Here is an 18,054-nt window from a genome sequence, read left to right as displayed (position 1 = left end):
CTGAGACACTTTCAAAAATAAATGGATAAAGGTTATAATCGTCGTGATCGTGCATGACTTCAGCGTTAGGAATATTGCCAAGATTCTGAGTGTTTTGAGTGTAATTTGTATCTTAGATGTCTTTTTTTTATCCGACAGCATCGCTAATATTGCTTCTTTAGATAATCTTAGTTTACAGTATAACGGTGAGAGATAGCGTCAATTAAACGCTGCTAGTTGTAACTTCATTTAATGTTTTCGTATCAAAACCTATATATGTGATGATCCCGTTATCAGTTAAATAACAAAAATTAAGTAGTCCATGTTGTTATGCATATAATAAAACCCGTTCTACATCGAAATGTCTTCCAATATTTCTTGTATTGTTTGTACGACGAATCTTACGAATCTCTTTCAAAATCAAGTAAGCCATTTCCTAAACCTGTCTAGGTTAGATGTCTACATTTGACTTGCTATTCTAATGTTCTAAATTCAAAATGATATTACATAACAATTATAAATTTACTTAAAAAAGAAGCAATTGTTCTATTGATTTCAGGCCGTCTTTAAAAAATATATCGTTATACAGCAGAGAATTAATGCGCTATAAACGATGTATATGAACCAGGTAACGTAAATGAACGATGACGTTTTTGTTTTGGTTGAGCCTCGTGCACCGCCTGAGACTAAAGTCAATAATCAAGAATTGAAGGTGATCGTGGAATTCGTATTGATTTTAAACCACGTCATAGTTACCAGCGCCATTTGAAACAAAACATGTCACAAAACGATACTGATTATTTTGTTCAAATTAGGAAAATTAAGTCGATGCCGGTTCAACTCACTGAATAAGACAACAGAAAAAAATGTTTTATTGGTTAAATGGGACCTAAATAAGGAGAACTGAGAAATTAACAAATTATAAAAATAGAGCTGGTCATTTTTGGCATATCTGGTAGGACGGCTGGAGGATGTTTCAAACGAAAAATGAATGGAGCAAACTTGTTTGTAACTATAAGAACTTGTGCTGCGCTATAAGGCTCGCTGCTTCTTGTGATCTGGTACAGCATGCTGCCGAACTTTGCTGTGATCTACTTGATGCTTGTACTGTTGAAAAGAATTTTCCAGATTTGTAAACTATAATTGACTTGATAATTACTCACGTCAAATATTTGTAGCTCTCTAATAAACCACAATACACGAACGTCCAATATTACAAAAAAAATTGCATCATCATACTCAGCATACCTTTGTTTCTATGTTTTTCGAATGTTACATACATATTACAGGAAAAAGTTTAACATCGATGAAAAACATTTATAAAGAATTCATCGATTTCATCTGCTCTCAGAATTTGTAAACAATCGTTCGTTGCAATAACAACAATTATTTCCAATAAAATTACGAAACTGCATCGACTATTATGGCCAATACTTCGATTAATTACGTATAATTATACTTTTCATAATATAAATTTTGATTGAGTATTTCTATGTAGAATGGCAATTTCATAAATTCAATACAAGATATTGATCAGTATTTTAAGTAGTAACTTAAATAAACTCCAAACCTTCTCCTCGATAGGGAGAGGTGGCCTTAGCCCAGCAGTGGGACATTAACAGGCTGTTACTAAAAACACTGATCAATGTCAACATTTAACACTGATTTATTTATTTAAATGAGTGTTGAATGTTGACTGATGTCTGAATTACCATCATAAACACAGGAGGATTTGATTATAATTTCGCAAGCAATGCACGATATACCGTATCAAAGGACTATTTACGACCTGACAAATACCAAAGTGAACACCCATACTAATCACTAATTTCTAAAATAATTTCGTTACAATATTATTGATTTCAAAATTGGTAATTAAGGTTTATATGTATATAGTAAAAATAACTAATAAATTGTTCTAGTCTAATGTCAATAACATTACAAATATTTTAAGCGTTTATTTGCAAAACTAGCTTCGCCATTTCCAAGGTTATGGGTATAACCACACCAACGATAATAAAGTTATAATTCAGTTAAACAAACGATTCGAGATTCCTTTGGTGTATAATATAACATTTAATTTTGGAACGACTGAAAGCTAGCAGTAACTTTCTGGAGACTCGCTATTGTCCCGTATGTTACTGGTACAATTGACGTGGAACAATTAAAGGCAGCCACTGCCATTATCCGCCGGACGCACATTAAGTTCGCGTCAAGCTCCAACATTATACCGCCCGGCTTTAATTAAAGGACCCGAGCTCCCGGGTCGGACCGGGTGGATGGAATTGCTAAACAAATCTACCGCAAGCGATGTGTCCACCTTAAGTGATTTAATAGACGCAAAGAAATGTGCCGGTTTAATCTTATCGCCTCTGCGGAAATAATCCTTTTAACGGCGTTACGTAATGCACTGTGAATTTTGTTGTTTAAATTAACGTTTTTTTATTGTAACCACGTAAGAAGCAAAAAAATCGTATATTACTAAATTTAAATTTATTTATACCGTTTAATAATCATTATTATTTATAAATGATTGTTGTACAGAATTAAGAGCAATTTAATAATCTTGATGCAATAGCAGAAGATCATAAATGTTAACAAGTAGTCGCTCAATGTGACACTGCTGTATATATTGCACATCAAAACTCATAACGGATCATATAACATGTTCAATGATATTTGTCAAGCAATTTATTATGGTAGGGGCAGTTGTAAAAGAACATGGTACATAATTGCGGGCGCGCTCGTCCGGACAATATATGGGCGCATTACTCGCGGACGTGTCGGCTCGGCTTAATCTAGCCCTGAGTGCGTCACCGCCTGTCGTCCGTCACACCCTCGCCCGCTAATCTTTGAAAACTCCTCACTACACTCCCGATACTACCTTACACTTTGTAGTTTTATTGCTGTTGTTGAGATAAGGATTCAGCTGTTGTATTAACATACGCTTACATTTTCATAGACGATATGTTTGAATATCGTTACAATGGAGATATATTATATCTAATAAGCGATCATTTATTACATTTGTGTTAATAAATAAAAAAAATCATTCGATTTTTAAATTAATTTTAAAAAATAATGCTTAAAGAATGGCAGTTTCGTCAACAACCAATTAGAAACGAGTTACTATGCTGTACACAATATCAATTAATTTGCAAAACAATGAACAACACTCGAAAGTCACTATCAAAGTTTCTGAATATCTAAAGGCATTACACGCATCGGATCGGTGTATCAATAATAAGTTATGGAGCCGTTAGACGGTGCATTATTGCAGCGCTGAGAGGACTTTACCTTGTCATAGAGACAAGTGAGCAGTAATTTCGCGTAGCTCGAACGATGCGGTGAGTTGTTGGAAACAGTTTGCCTACAAAGCCAGCACTGGCGGCACCGCTGCAGGCGCGTTCGTGAGTTAAGACATTCAAAACCGCTCAATATCCTGGGAGTATGAAAGTTTCGTCGGCGCACGGCTTCACGTGGTCCGGGGGGCGGCAGGCGAGGGGTTCGCCGGGAGGGCTAAACTATGCGAAGAATGCGCAATTAGTGAGCGAGCGAGCGTGTAAGGGGCCCGGCCGCGCCGCTAGGCGGCGAACGCAGTAAGAAAATATAAAGAAGGCCCGCCCCTTCTCCCGCGCCCCTCGTTTAGCGCCCCGCCCGAAGGCATAACTCCCGATTGTCTCCCGAGAAATCCTCCTTAGACCGTCGAAACTCAACCCTTCTGCGAGGATTCGCCTTGCATATCTTCTGTTTGGGTCAGCGTGAAATTCTGACCCGACGCTTCTATCGCCGCTCGTAATGTTTCTTTTATTGAAAACGACCCTCTTTTTAACATTTAACATTTGCTATTCCTCTAGCTAAATGAAAAACTTTAATGCTATTACATATTGGCGGTGCATGTCTGATGTACGAATAGTACTAGTTAGCATTGAACGAATTAAATTGTTTTACCAAAAATTGTATCAACGAATATTTTTCCTAAGAATATAAAATAAACGACATCTCATACATATTTGTTTTTGTTTTTTTTTTTTTATAAATTTATCACTATCCTGTTATAAATATATGATAGAACTCTTTATAATATTATTATATAGTTTGATGAAAGATATACAATAATTTCTATAAGTCTCTAAGGCACTTTAACTTTCAACCAATTAATTTATTTTCACCTACCAAATGATTCGTTTACAGCAAATTACAACACTGAAAAAAATGTGCAATGTATGTTAATAACACTTCAATGGAAAGGATTTGCTTGTGAATGGCTTACAATAAGGGCCAGTTCTGTTACAAGGCTTTCGATACGTTCCCGATTTCATGCCGATCCAACTTCGTCCGAACCGCAAATGATCGTTATGTTAGAAGAATAGGAAAACGGTTAAACAGCAACGATTACGTTTCGAATTGGCGCACTGATTAGCTTTATAAAGGTTGCTTCCCTTCTTGGAAATTTCTTTGCCTGTGGGTTGGTTTGCAATCACCATGCTTATTACAGATGCATTTAGTTCTACTTGTATTGACGGATGTGCTCAATACAGATAAACCCCATCAGATGGTTTGATCTTGAAATATACTGGCTCTATTCGACTATACCGGAAACTATGGCGACGATTTGCTAGATAAGTAATAAACAAAAGACTGAAACGGATCACCTTGAAAGTTGAATTATGAATTAAAAACATTCATAAGTTACTAGCTGCCCGTTCCGACCATTATTATATCTGATTAAATATTTCAGAAACTGTATATTTCATAAAGTCCCAGAGTAATAGTTACCTACCGAAACGTAGTCAAGCAGAAAATTGTCAGTCAAGATCCTTACGTGGTCGCCGTTGGCAAATCTATAATTTCGTTCAACATTTCAGGTTATTTTTAATCATAATAGCTTAACCTATTCTCGAATCCGCTAAGCTATGTGGAAGTCCTAACCACTTGGACTATTACGTTCATATTGCTAAAGGCCGCTTGGCTTACGGGCCGCCTAGCGATGTAACAGTCGCAGGTTCGATCCTGACCCCTTGGGTTATTGTCGTCCCCACTCCTAACGCAATCTGTACGCTTAATTGGAGGGATAAATAATAATATTAATAATTCCGTTTAAATCTTATTCTTAAATGAAGAAGAAAGTAGGGCTTTTATGTATTTCTCATTTCTTTAAAAAAAAAATTGTATTTTTTTTTGCTAGAGACACTAAACTGTTAAAAAAACTTTCGGGAAATTGTTTAGCATACATCTTACAACTAGCGCACTATTTTCAAGTATGACATGAGTAATGGGTTTTTTTTTAATGATAATTTATGAACTTCATGTATTTATAACACAAAATTGGACGTAAAGGATAAAATAGAATAAACTCTCTAAAATAGAGAACACGGTTCACACCAGGGGACCAATTCTACTCATTTAGAAACGTCACGATACATTCCCTATTATATTCCTCACAAGAATTTAAACCTCAGTTGTATCGTAACTGGAAGCCAATTCTACTAATTGATAACGGTTACGATACGATCTCGATTCTATATTCGATTGCGATAAAGTGACGATTTATAAGTAGTATTGACCCCCAGATTAACATTATATAGTTTTTAAAAATGATTCATCGATAATTACCTTTTTTAAAACCTTTTTTATGGCCTTTTTTACATATTTACATGATATAGAAACTTATGTATATATTACTTCACGATACGACCCTTAGAAGCAATAACCGTAAACGTCATCTTATATGGCAAACTGAATTATTAAGGCATGAATGTATAATTCAAATTAAATTGTCAGTCTCGTTGCACCGTCAGTGCAAATACTATTTGCTAAGTTAGTTTTTTTCATAATGGTTTTTTAAACGAATCGCTGTTATATGTAATATGTTGCACTACAGATCAATTATGTTTTTTAGTTCATAGAAAATTACATACAAGCTACGTCAAACTTAAAGCGTAACACGTTAGATACTTGCAAAGTTATCTTACTTGAAATCGAAATTCCGCACACAACCGCTTCGGTGCTGATAGTATTACGAAATAATTAAACGTTATGTATTCGTGAATAAGCTGAGATGGTCAATTGGACAGGGGAAATTAAACAACGATCGCAGGCTACTGCTACTGGTGGTAGGGCTTTGTGCAAGCCCGTCTGGGTAGGTCCCACCCACTCATCAGATATTCTACCGCAAAACAGCAATACTTGATATTGTTGTGTTCCGGTTTGAAGGGTGAGTGAGCCAGTGTAATTACAGGCACAAGGGACATAACATCTTAGTTCCCAAGGTTGGTGGCGCATTGGCTATGTAAGCGATGGTTGACATTTCTTACAATGCCAATGTCTAAGGGCGTTTGGTGACCGCTTACCATCAGGTGGCCCATACGCTCGTCCACCTTCCTATTCTATAAAAAAAAAAAAAAGGCTCAAAAATGCCGGTCGACAGTACTGATTTTTTCATTTGGTTTTATAATTCATCTAGAACTCGGAGTGAACATGAAGCTTCATGATGAAACATGTAATTCCCCCAAAACACAACGTAACCATCAGGTGGAATAAGCTGAATTTTTAAACAAAATTGTGGGTTTTTCACCAGAAACGATACACGCTGGCTATGATTTCTGTTACTGATTTTTACCAAAATTTAATCAACTAATACTAAATATACGTATTTGTTTATTAAAATAATTTAGTCTAAAATATAATTTTTTCCTGTAAATAATCATACCCATATCGATTGAAGTATCATCTAGTGCTGAGTATGTATTTCGCTAGAGCTCGTAGCGAAAACAATCGGAAGGTCATAGCCGTTACGTTAATGTGTTTCTGATGGATCTCCGATAGCTTCCCGCTCGTTGTATAAATTATCTGTCTTAAAATATGTATGTATAATAAGTATAGGATTCGCCGCCATTAAAAATAGCTGCAATTTAAATATAGAATCTGTACAAAATCAAAATCATAATAATCTTCATTCAAGTATGCTCTTATAAGCTCTTTTGAATCGTCTCGTTACAGAATTGAATTGAATGTAAAGAAACCACCGTCAAGAAACTCAGTGGTCACTCTTTTCCTCAATTGAAATACAATTCAATTTATATTTTCTGTATGGAAACCGACGAATTTGAATTCCATGATTTTTATATTGTATAATAATAACGTGAGCATCTACCGATGATCCAATGTGCTTAATTTATATTTATAATCCAACGATGATTGGGATTTTTTATTTTTTTATTTACACGTAAACAACAGCGGTAAAAAAATAATTGCACAGTTTTAACTTAGTACTAAAGTAAATAGCCGAGATGGCCCTGTGGTAAGAACGCGTGAATCTTAACCGATGATCGTGGGTTCAAACCCGGGCAAGCACCACTGAATTTTCATGTGCTTAATTTGTGATTATAATTCATCTCGTGCTTTACGGTAAAGGAAAACACCGTGAGGAAACCTGCGTGTGTCTAATTTCACTGAAATTCTGCCACATGTGAATTCTACCAACCCGCATTGGAGCAGCGTGGTGGAATAAGCTCCAAACCTTCTCCTCAAAAAGAGGAAAGGAGGCCTTTAGCCCAGCAGTGGGACATTCACAGGCTGTTACTAAAGTAAGGCCTCAGGATTACAATTTTGATTATAAATATAAATAGGTATAATAAATACAATCAAAAGAAAATTAAAAATAGAGAGATAGTGTTAGTATTAATATGTACAATAAAACTACATTCTTACTTAATATTACTGCGAGAAAATCATAATATGAATGTGTTGAGTGCGCGTGAAAAAGTTGTATATAATTACTATACAGAAAGACTGTATGTACAATACTATAAAGAAATCTGCTTAAAACGAATAAGGCTTGGCATTTGTATCCAATAAGCTCTAAATCCTTCTTAACAGGAAATAAGGTCTATGGGATATAAATCTACAAGCTTAGAGTACCATAGAGTTATTATTTAAAAGTTATTCGTCCCCAGTCATATTGCATCTTTAGCGAGGTTAAGAAACATTAGTCCTAGAATCCATTTTTACCATAGGATTTGTATTTATTAACAAGCAACATTAAAGATATATATATATATATATATATATATATATATATATATATGTGTGTGAAATTGTATTTTAGAAACGAATACCTTGCCCCAGGAAGGATATATTAACTTTGCGCAGTCCAATCTAAATGACCCATGAAGTTTTTATCCTTAGAGTTATTATCACAGTGAAATCGATTACTAAGTAAATATTTTATGGCATTTATTATATGATAAGTAATATATATAATTTTTTTTAATTTATAATATAATCTATAAAGTCTAAAGTGTGCCTAACATATTGCGACGATGTGCCTAACGTATTGCGACGATATTTATGAAATTAATTTAAAAATTATAGACATAGAAGATATATTTAATTTTATTTACATGACTCGTAATTGATACAATAATGTACAGTTCAATTAAAAAAGCAATCAATATTCATATATGGCAACACTCGGCTGCACGCACAATTTCATCCGCGCAGAGTGCGTAAGAGCGTGGCGCGTCGCTGGCACCGGACCAAATTAGCCAACTAACTAACTAATAAATAATCATCTCTTGTTTTTCTATTCGTCGCCGAATAGAAACGGTTCTACTTGATCCTTCTCTGCAATACTATTTATAGAGATGCACACGACGTGTCGGGTGAAAGCACTCTTAATGCGGGATTCGCGGGCGCGGATGTCGCGCCGTGGACCGAGGATGTTCCGACGCGACGAATAACGTACGACGTGTTTATTTTTCACGCCCATCGTGTTAAAAGCTGCTGTAGTAGCCCCCACTAATTTTAACCTAATACCCGCCTGAAAGCCGCCGTGAAAACTTTATGAAACCGTGCCATAATTTCAGAGCAATTTCAAGAATGTTTTCACTTAGCAGACTTCAAAAGTTTGTTTGCTGACTTACTACAACTGCCTTTCACTTTAATTTTGAACAAAGTTACGAAGAACTTAAGGTGTATTCGAGTCTGTAATATTATAAAATTTTATTGATTACATATTTGAAACTGTTTCGTTTCATATATTCTGGTTTAAAATTTGAAAAACAAAAATGTTATTCGGTGCGATTGAACGTGTTTCATCATCTATAAAATTTGACTGACGATCTACATGAAAATTAATAGATATACGCACGCACGCCTCAACGAGCAGGCAAGGGGTTAATTAAATTCGCACCAGCCGTCTCTCGTCGCCATCGCATTCCCCGAATTCAATGAGATTTCAATTTACTTTGGTCTGCCCCAGTCTTGTTCTATACCAGCCTCGAATTAATACACCATTGTTCAATTTAAACTCGTATTAGTATAGAAATTTTACTAACGAAACATTTAAATGAATTAATTTACTGCAAAATAATTGTAGCGTTACAAATATTTCAATATAATTGATTTGTTAATAAAATATATTTCATTACCGCTGACGATCCACCCCGCATTCCGGGCCGACTGCAGTTTCAATAATTGAAAATAGCTATTCAAAATATTTTGAAAATTGTTTCATAACGAGATCGGCATCGAGGTTGGACCGGCATTGCATTGTGCAGAGCGTTTTGATTTGACTATTTGGAATATCTCGCGGGCTGTGACAATTGCCGCTTTTTCTGAATAACTGTTATTTGTAAATGACATTTTTAAAATTTGTCGAATATTTTTAACGTAATATAAAAACGTTGTATCGTTTACAATATTATAATGTATTTCTTTATTAATAATGTTCGTTTTTATATTTACAGGACGAAATGAACTTATAGCAAGATACATAAAACTTAGGACGGGGAAGACGCGCACAAGGAAACAAGTATCATCACACATACAGGTGCTAGCTAGGCGGAAACTCCGCGAAATTCAGGCCAAACTCAAAGTGGTAAGCACCTTTCTCTTACAATTCGGATAAAAATTTAATTAAAACAGGACCTGACCTTTCGGAGTCTAAATACAACACTATGAAATAAAGCAACGTCACTCGAGTTTGTACCTAATATTTATTATAATGTTTCATGACAATTTTTGTCTAAAATTACATATATATACGCGAGATGAGAACAACGTTTGGTGTATTTAAAAAAAAAAAAATCACGTTTGCAGTAATAGTTATAAAAATGAATTAACAAAATAATTCCATATTTTAAACGAAGTTGTCTATTATGTAGTAATCCGTTGATCGAAACGTAACGATTTAAGAGGTGATAAACAATCTAGGACGGTGGTGTGATGAAAGAAAAGGCGATGCAGTCTATGAGCACGCTGTCTAGCGCACAGATAGTGGCGGGATTGCCGCACCCGGCGTACCATCACACGGTACATTTTGCAAGGCATGCCTTTGTGTTACTTCACACAAAAAACGCCTTTATTGTGTTGCTTCTAGCAAGGCATGGCCGCATGCACGCCACGGATATACATCAATATAACAATTGGCTTTTAATTTCACTCTTGCCAACTGTTTATTTGCGGCTTCTGGTCTTTTACTGAACGGATTTCTCGATTTCTAGAGAGATAAGCGGTAGAATAAAATAAACTATGTTCCCGATTCATAAACTTGTTTACAAATATAAAAAAAAAGTTTTGAAACTTACAGAATTATTGTAATGATTTAAAGTGTTTTGCTTAGAAAAATGCTAATTTAACTTAATCATAGACTAAACTCGTTATTAATTTAGTGTACTTAAGTAAATTAAATGTTTGTGAATTATTTACAATATAATTGTTTTTATCATTTTAACTCACAATCATAAACATTTTAACCAAACATGCGATGACAATTGACACTAATAACTCGTGGAGTATTTTAGAAGATTGTGTGAACGCTAAGGTTCAAGATATATGGAAACGCTTCGGAGTGTGTAAACGATTTGCTGAATCTAACAAGTTGGGCTATTGTTTGTTTGATGTATTTTTTTATTTATTGTGATTCAATTGTAAATTGAGAATTATTTTTATTTCAGCAATTTTGGCAGCCAGGCTTACAAGCGGGAACATCACAAGAGTGAGTATAATTTTGTTTTTTAATTGTGTAAGCACTGACAAAACCATTGTAATAAGGCCATTGTAATAATACACATACGTAATAATACCATTTTATTATAAAAAAAAAACTTATTGCATGTCTGTGTGGATGCAATAACGATTTGATAAATAATGATAATTAAAAAAGTGCCTTATATTTAATTCCATAATATAATCGACTTGCGTTGGATATTATATGTATTAGAATCTATCCAGCTGCTTGATTGCCTAAAAATATGCAAACATACAAACTTTTCACATATGCTATTAGTAAAGTAAATATCCCACTACTGGGCTAAGGCATCCTCTATTTTTTGAGAAGTTTTGTTTTGTTAGTTGATACTCATGTGGAAGATTTAAACTTCACATATAAGCACATGAAAAATCAGTGATGCTTGTCCGGGTTTGAAATCGCAATCTTCGGCCACTGGACCAGTTCGGCTCTATAAAGTAGCAGCCTCTTAATGTCCCACTAATAGATAAAGGCCTCATCTCTAGAGGTTTTATTCCACAATCTTCCAATGTGTGTCGGTGCATACACATGTGTCAGAATTTCATTCGACACATAATGGCGCTTTTCAAACACTGAGATGAATGATTTCAGATAAAACACGGACCATGTCAGTTCAATGTATATTAAATGATTTATTTTATTTTTTATTTATTTTTAATTGATCGTTATTATAAATTTTACCAAACATTATTGTTGGAGAAAATTTTCAAAACCCTCAATATTAATATCCGATAAAATTAATATCTCTCACTACATTTCATAGTGTGAATACTTCGTCCCGATTCGTCCGCTCAATACCGCCTTAAATAATATTAATATCTACTTCATCGTAACTAGCGTCCGAGTATAGCCAAAGTTTCAAAACTTTTCAACCGAAAATTGGTACCAATAAATATGTTAGACGTGGATAATATAATATGCGAAATTGGTTACCTTTTGCGCCTCGCTTGTATACTAGCAGAAAAAATTAAAATATTATCATTATATAATAAAAATTAATCTGTGGGCCGAATGTTCCTTCGATATGCCTCGTAATGTGGATGCATTTCGATCGTCGTTTGCCCACTTTTGTGATTTAACCGTGGTACGCTTGCAGCGTGAAGCCGTTCCCCAGCGCGGGCTACAAGGGCGTCCCCGGCGTGGGCGGCGTGGGCGTGGCGGGCGGCGCGGACGTGGCGCCGCCGCCGCCGTGGGAGGGCCGCGCCATCGCCACGCACAAGCTGCGCCTCGTGGAGTTCTCGGCCTTCGTGGAGCACCCGCGGGACCCCGACACGGTGATTACGCCTTTGTGCTACGATGAGCAAATGCTCTTAAAAGTGTCTGCACACTGCATCGCCAACTATAGGACCTAAGATGATACGAAGCTCGAGCCTGGAGTCATATTGTCTCTCTCGCCATTTGAACCAGGAAGTTAGCCTTGGTAGTAGGTAGTAATAGATTGTACCGATCCATGCTGCTGTCGGAGCAAAGCCTTACTTCCCGATTAGTTCAGTAGCTGTAGTCGTCCCCCATGAATGTAGCCAGATATTTTAAGTGTCTCATACCGCTATAAACATTTTCTTCTCGGTCACTCTCAGACAGCTGCTGAACATTACATAGACCATCTGATACCTGATCACGACGTTTCCGTAAAGTTAACAGATAAATCATATCATTTTTAATGTAAATAGAAAACTTTTGGGTGTGTAATCACTATCATATTTTTTGTTCTAATTTAAAAGTATGTACAACATTTTAAATGTAAGGTTTCGAAGAGCGATGATATAAATGGATACGCTTAATACTGAAAGCCCTCAATCTAGTCTTCCGATATCCTCGAGGTGAGACGAGGGCTCTACTCTACTCTGACCCGAGACACCCTTTTTTTAATTAAAATAGGTAGTCAGAGTGGCGAACGGGCCACCTGCTAAGGTCACCAACTTTAAACATTGGCGCCAATGTGCTACCAACCTCGGGAACTGGTATATCCCTTGTAGTTCCACTGGAACACAATAATACAAAGCAATACGTGTGTTGCAGTACCCGCCCAGCGCGTCCCCGGCGCAGCACCTGTTCGTGCACATCGGCGGCTCCGTCACCTACGCGGACCCGCTGCTGGAGGTGACTTGCATCTATTTATATATATAGAAACTTGGTTCGTCGTTCAAATATTAATTACATCTAAAATCTCTAATTTGGAAAGCAGTTTCTGTATAAGAACCGACAAGAATCTTAGTGATCATTCTTTTATATTGATTATAGAAATTGGCATTTATTATGTAGAGATAGAGTTTATATACTGTTATGTGTAGTTTACGTTGGTGTTATGTAGGTCATGGTTGATCTATTTTTTTAGTTCTCGTGTTTATATAAACGAGCCAGAACAAAATTGACTAATTTTAAAATAAATGGATCATTTTTTAATCCTACAGCCGTCGTCATTTAAAGCTGGATATTATCAAAAACAAAATGTTTGAAAATTTATTATAAAAACAATAAAATTATATTAGTATTTTATTTATTCATAACTAATTTCCGCCCGCGACTTTATCCACTTAAGGAGGAGGGGGTTTGTTACCCCATATCCCTTTCAGTACCTCTCACAACGTGAACGCAAAATTTCATCATGATCGATTGAGTAGTTAATACGTTAAAGCGTAACAAAGTTTTTGTAAAGTGTACAATGTATTCTCAAGTGCTGATGTTATTTGATTTTTATAAGTGAAATATTTCGTCTACAATCTGTGTTCACATAGTTGTTGGGTTATAACTTAGCTTGCTTATAATGTTTACTTATATATTAAATGTGTCTTTAGTTATAATCTGTTTTGTGGACCATAAATAAATAAATAAATAAACAAACAAATTCAATATATAATCAATACTAGCGTTTTGCCCGCGGTTTCACCCATGTAGTTCCCGTTCCCGTGGGTATATATAGCTCTCCATTGGTTAAAGAATTTTATAAATCGGTTTAATTGTTTATTTTTTTTTTATAAAATAGGAAGACGGACGAGCATATGGGCCACCTGATGGTAAGTGGTCACCAAACGCCCTTAGACATTGGCATTGTAAGAAATGTCAACCATCGCTTACATAGCCAATGCGCCACCAACCTTGGGAACTAAGATTTTATGTCCCTTGTGCCTGTAATTACTCTGGCTCACTCACCCTTCAAACCGGAACACAACAATAATAAGTACTGCTGTTTTGCGGTAGAATATCTGATGAGTGGGTGGTACCTACCCAGACGAGCTTGCACAAAGCTCTACCACCAGTAGAAACGTGAAAGCCTTACAAACAAATTTCACATTCGCATTTATAATATTATTTATTTATTTATTCATTATAATATCAACACCAACAAGAAGTACACTAATAAATACAATTGAGTCTTTAAACATGACGTTATACAAATCAAGTGTTTCCTAAATTATAGGTGTTGCAAAATATATCAACATTTCGCGTTAACAAAATAATAATAATTTTAAAAATCAAAATATTTGTTACAAATAGAAAAGACATTAACAATTAAATTATTATAAAATTATCACTTGATTGGTATAAAATTTTTGAATATTATATGAAATGTGTAATCTAATTTATATGAAATCACAAAAAAAATACCGAAATTCGCAATTACAAGATCAAATATTTATTTCCAGTCAGTCGATGTGCAGCAGATAAACGACAAATTCCCGGAGAAGAAAGGCGGTCTAAAGGAACTCTATGAGAAGGGACCTCGAAACGCGTTCTTCTTAGTTAAATTTTGGGCAGACCTTAATACAAATAACTTGGATGACCCGGGGGCCTTCTATGGGGTTACGAGTGTGTAAGTATTAGCTATTGTATTACTATGTAATGGATTGCCATTTATTTCCTTAATAATAATAGAGTTATGCATATATTGGTATCTAATTCTTCAAATTATATCATACTAGATTTCGCCCGTATGTTAGGGTAGAAGGGGGGGGGGGGGCTTGCACAATTGTTCCACTAAATAATTGTTTTCAAAGCATTTGTGTCTAAAGTAATGTAACAGTCTGTAAATGTGCCACTAATGTCTCCCCTACATTTGAGTAGAATGTTAGGATCTTCCACCACTATACTGCTCCAATAGGACACATGCAAATTTCCTCACGACGTTTTCTTTTCTAAAAGGATACGAAGACTTAACCAAGCCGTGGGATATATACAAACTTTTTTCTAGTAAGAACTTTCGCTACATTTGAGTCCTAACACGAACTTACATATTCCAGTTACGAGAGCAACGAGAACATGACAATAACGTGCAGCACGAAGGTGTGCTCGTTCGGGAAGCAGGTGGTGGAGAAGGTGGAGACGGAATACGCTCGCTTTGAGGGGGGGCGCTTTGTGTACCGCATACAGAGGTCGCCCATGTGCGAGTACATGGTCAACTTCATACACAAGTTGAAGCATCTCCCGGAGAAGTACATGATGAACAGCGTGCTGGAGAACTTCACCATCTTACAGGTACCAAGCTACTGTGCCGTTATATACTCCTTGATACAGATCGTATAGCTGGCTCAGGTCCCAGTCGGGTCGATGAATGTCAGTAAGGTTTTCTGCGTGTCTGCACAAACGCTGTAACCATAGCTGTATTTAGTTAACTATTAAATGCTGCTTATTAATTTTTATATAAATAATTGAAATGTAGATCAATTAACTGCCAATTTAATCCTGTAGACAAATTCCAAATATATATATTAGACATAACTTAATATACAAATAACTCAACTGACCGTTGATTGTGCATCATCTGTGTTGTATCACTATGGTGTAGTCCTAAAACATATCAACACTCCTCAACGGCACAGCCGAAGTGAAACAAAATTTTAATCAAATTCGTTATCAACTATTTTTTGCGTGTCAAATATTTGTGAACTAATATCGATTGGTGGAGCTCGCCATCGCTGGCGATTGCTTCGTTTTGAACGATTCAATCCATTACGTCCCGATTAGTCCTCGTTAATACCCGTAATGAAACAAATTTGGCTGGTGGATTGCGAATCGCTAACAAATACGATCGGTTCCAGGTGGTGTCGAACAGAGATACTCAGGAGACGCTACTGTGCGCCGCCTTCGTGTTCGAGGTGTCCAACAGCGAGCACGGCGCGCAGCACCACATCTACCGCCTCGTCAAAGACTGAACGCCCCCCCACTCCCCCCTCGCCCGCGGGGGGGCTGCAGTAACCCACTAGTAAAGCTTACGAGAACTACATGACCCGATGTGCAGAATTAGTTTGATCCGTTTTAAATTTATTTTTAAAAAGTACATTATCATCTGACATCATATCCGACTAAACATATAGTGTGTTATGTGTTTTTATTTCTGAAAAAACTAAAATTTTCGAGCTGATTTTTAATCTATTGATACTTTCTAGATTATTCTACATTTGATGTACAAATAGTTCTGTGTGTCGGGTCGTGTGAGGTAGTCGGTATTCGATAGTATCCCGAGTGGTGGACCCGGTGTACGAAGCGTCAGTGGTGACTCGTGCGACGCAGGTCTTTGCAATATGAGAAGTGTCAATATGAACGGACAAACGGACAATGTTATTGAGTTAAAAAAATCGTTATACATATTATAGTGATGCGAATCAGCAAAAATGTGATCTGAAAATTACGCTACAAGTATTTTTGTAAATGAAAATTTATGTATAGCTCAATTTTTAATATCTATCATAGAGTTATAATACTTTATACTTTATACCCGGTATCGAAGGGAGATTATCGTTTTAAATTTTAACTCTATATATATATATATATATATATTTTTAAGGTTTTCGGTTGTAAAATGTTTTTTCGTCCAACACTTTCACAGAATATCATTATCTATTACCTGAACGCGTGTAAAAAATAACGTTTTAAGAAAAAAAATATAGATTTGAATACACACAGTGCCTCTATAATTATGTTACATTAACATAAATGAGCGTATTTGGTTCTTTCATTGTGACATTGAATCTAAATGTATTAAGGATCGGACACACCTCCGTGATAGTGTTGACCGAATGTGCGAACCAATCATAACATGTAATACTGCTATTCAATGGCAGTTATGCGTTTTGAAGGACACTTTTGGTGGGTAACATTAATACTACGTAATTACTGGCACAAAACATATTCGATCCCGTACTTAGACATTGAAAGTATTACTGAACCGAATCAAAGTTTCAAGGACTAAATCAAAATGTATAAAATACTTTATTCAACATAAAAACATTACACTCTATTTTTTTTTTTTTTTTTTTCAGCCTTTTGCCGTCCACTGCTGGACGAAAGCCTCCCCCATAGAACGCCAACCATCCCGATCTTGGGCAGTCCGCATCCATCCCGAACCTGCCACCTTTTTTAAATCGTCGGCCCATCTTGTCACAGGGCGTCCTACACTACGTTTGCCTAAGCGTGGTCTCCACTCCAACACGTGTCGGCTCCATCGGCCATCAATGCGCCTGGAGACATGACCAGCCCACTTCCACTTCAGCGAGCTAATTCTAAGCGCGATGTCGGTGACTTTAGTTCTCTGGCGAATGTCCTCATTTCGGATTCTATCTGCCAGAGAAACCCCAAGCATCGCGCGTTCCATTGCTCGCTGAGCGACCCTAAATTGGTGGACCAGTCCTACGGTAAGTGTCCACGTTTCGGCACCGTAAGTAAGGTAGGACGCACTGATTGAAGACCCTGGTCTTAAGCGACTGTGGGATCGACGATTCAAAAATATGACGTAACCTCCCGAATGCCGCCCAGCCCAAACGTATTCTTCTTTTAGCCTCCTTCTCAAAGTTGTGCCGGCCAAGTTGTATAGTTTGGCCCAGGTAGATATATTCCTGCACAACTTCAAGTGGAGAGCCATTTACGACCACTGATCTCGGGGATACATGACGGTTTGCCATAATTTTGGTCTTTTCAATGTTCATCCCGAGACCTACTTGTCTTGAAGAATCGCTCAGGCTGTTTAGCATCTCTTCCAAATCCTGCAGAGTCTCCGCCATGATGACAATGTCGTCGGCAAATCGCAGATGTGTAATGTGTTGGCC

At 36.4% G+C, this 18,054-nt stretch overlaps 1 protein-coding gene across 3 annotated transcripts in view; it reads left to right on the top strand.

The window, feature by feature from the left end:
* Positions 1-17,575, top strand: part of LOC126781694 (transcriptional enhancer factor TEF-1) — an 82,515-nt gene extending 64,940 nt beyond the window's left edge. For 2 of the 3 annotated variants that reach the window (XM_050506667.1, XM_050506665.1), the window contains 8 exons: positions 9,732-9,862; positions 10,198-10,296; positions 10,941-10,981; positions 12,111-12,288; positions 13,034-13,114; positions 14,659-14,825; positions 15,253-15,487; positions 16,051-17,575. In XM_050506667.1, the coding sequence (XP_050362624.1) occupies positions 9,732-9,862; positions 10,198-10,296; positions 10,941-10,981; positions 12,111-12,288; positions 13,034-13,114; positions 14,659-14,825; positions 15,253-15,487; positions 16,051-16,164 (1,046 nt within the window). In that variant the 3' untranslated portion in view covers positions 16,165-17,575. The remainder of the gene's footprint in view (positions 1-9,731; positions 9,863-10,197; positions 10,297-10,940; positions 10,982-12,110; positions 12,289-13,033; positions 13,115-14,658; positions 14,826-15,252; positions 15,488-16,050) is intronic. The other variant, XM_050506666.1, reaches the window with a different exon arrangement.
* The last annotated feature ends 479 nt before the right edge of the window (positions 17,576-18,054 follow it).

This window comes from Nymphalis io, chromosome 4, assembly GCF_905147045.1.
Source record: "Nymphalis io chromosome 4, ilAglIoxx1.1, whole genome shotgun sequence".
Lineage (NCBI taxonomy): Eukaryota > Metazoa > Arthropoda > Insecta > Lepidoptera > Nymphalidae > Nymphalis > Nymphalis io.
The sequence above is the reverse complement of the archived record's forward strand: the minus strand, read 5'-3'. Positions and strand labels throughout refer to the sequence as shown.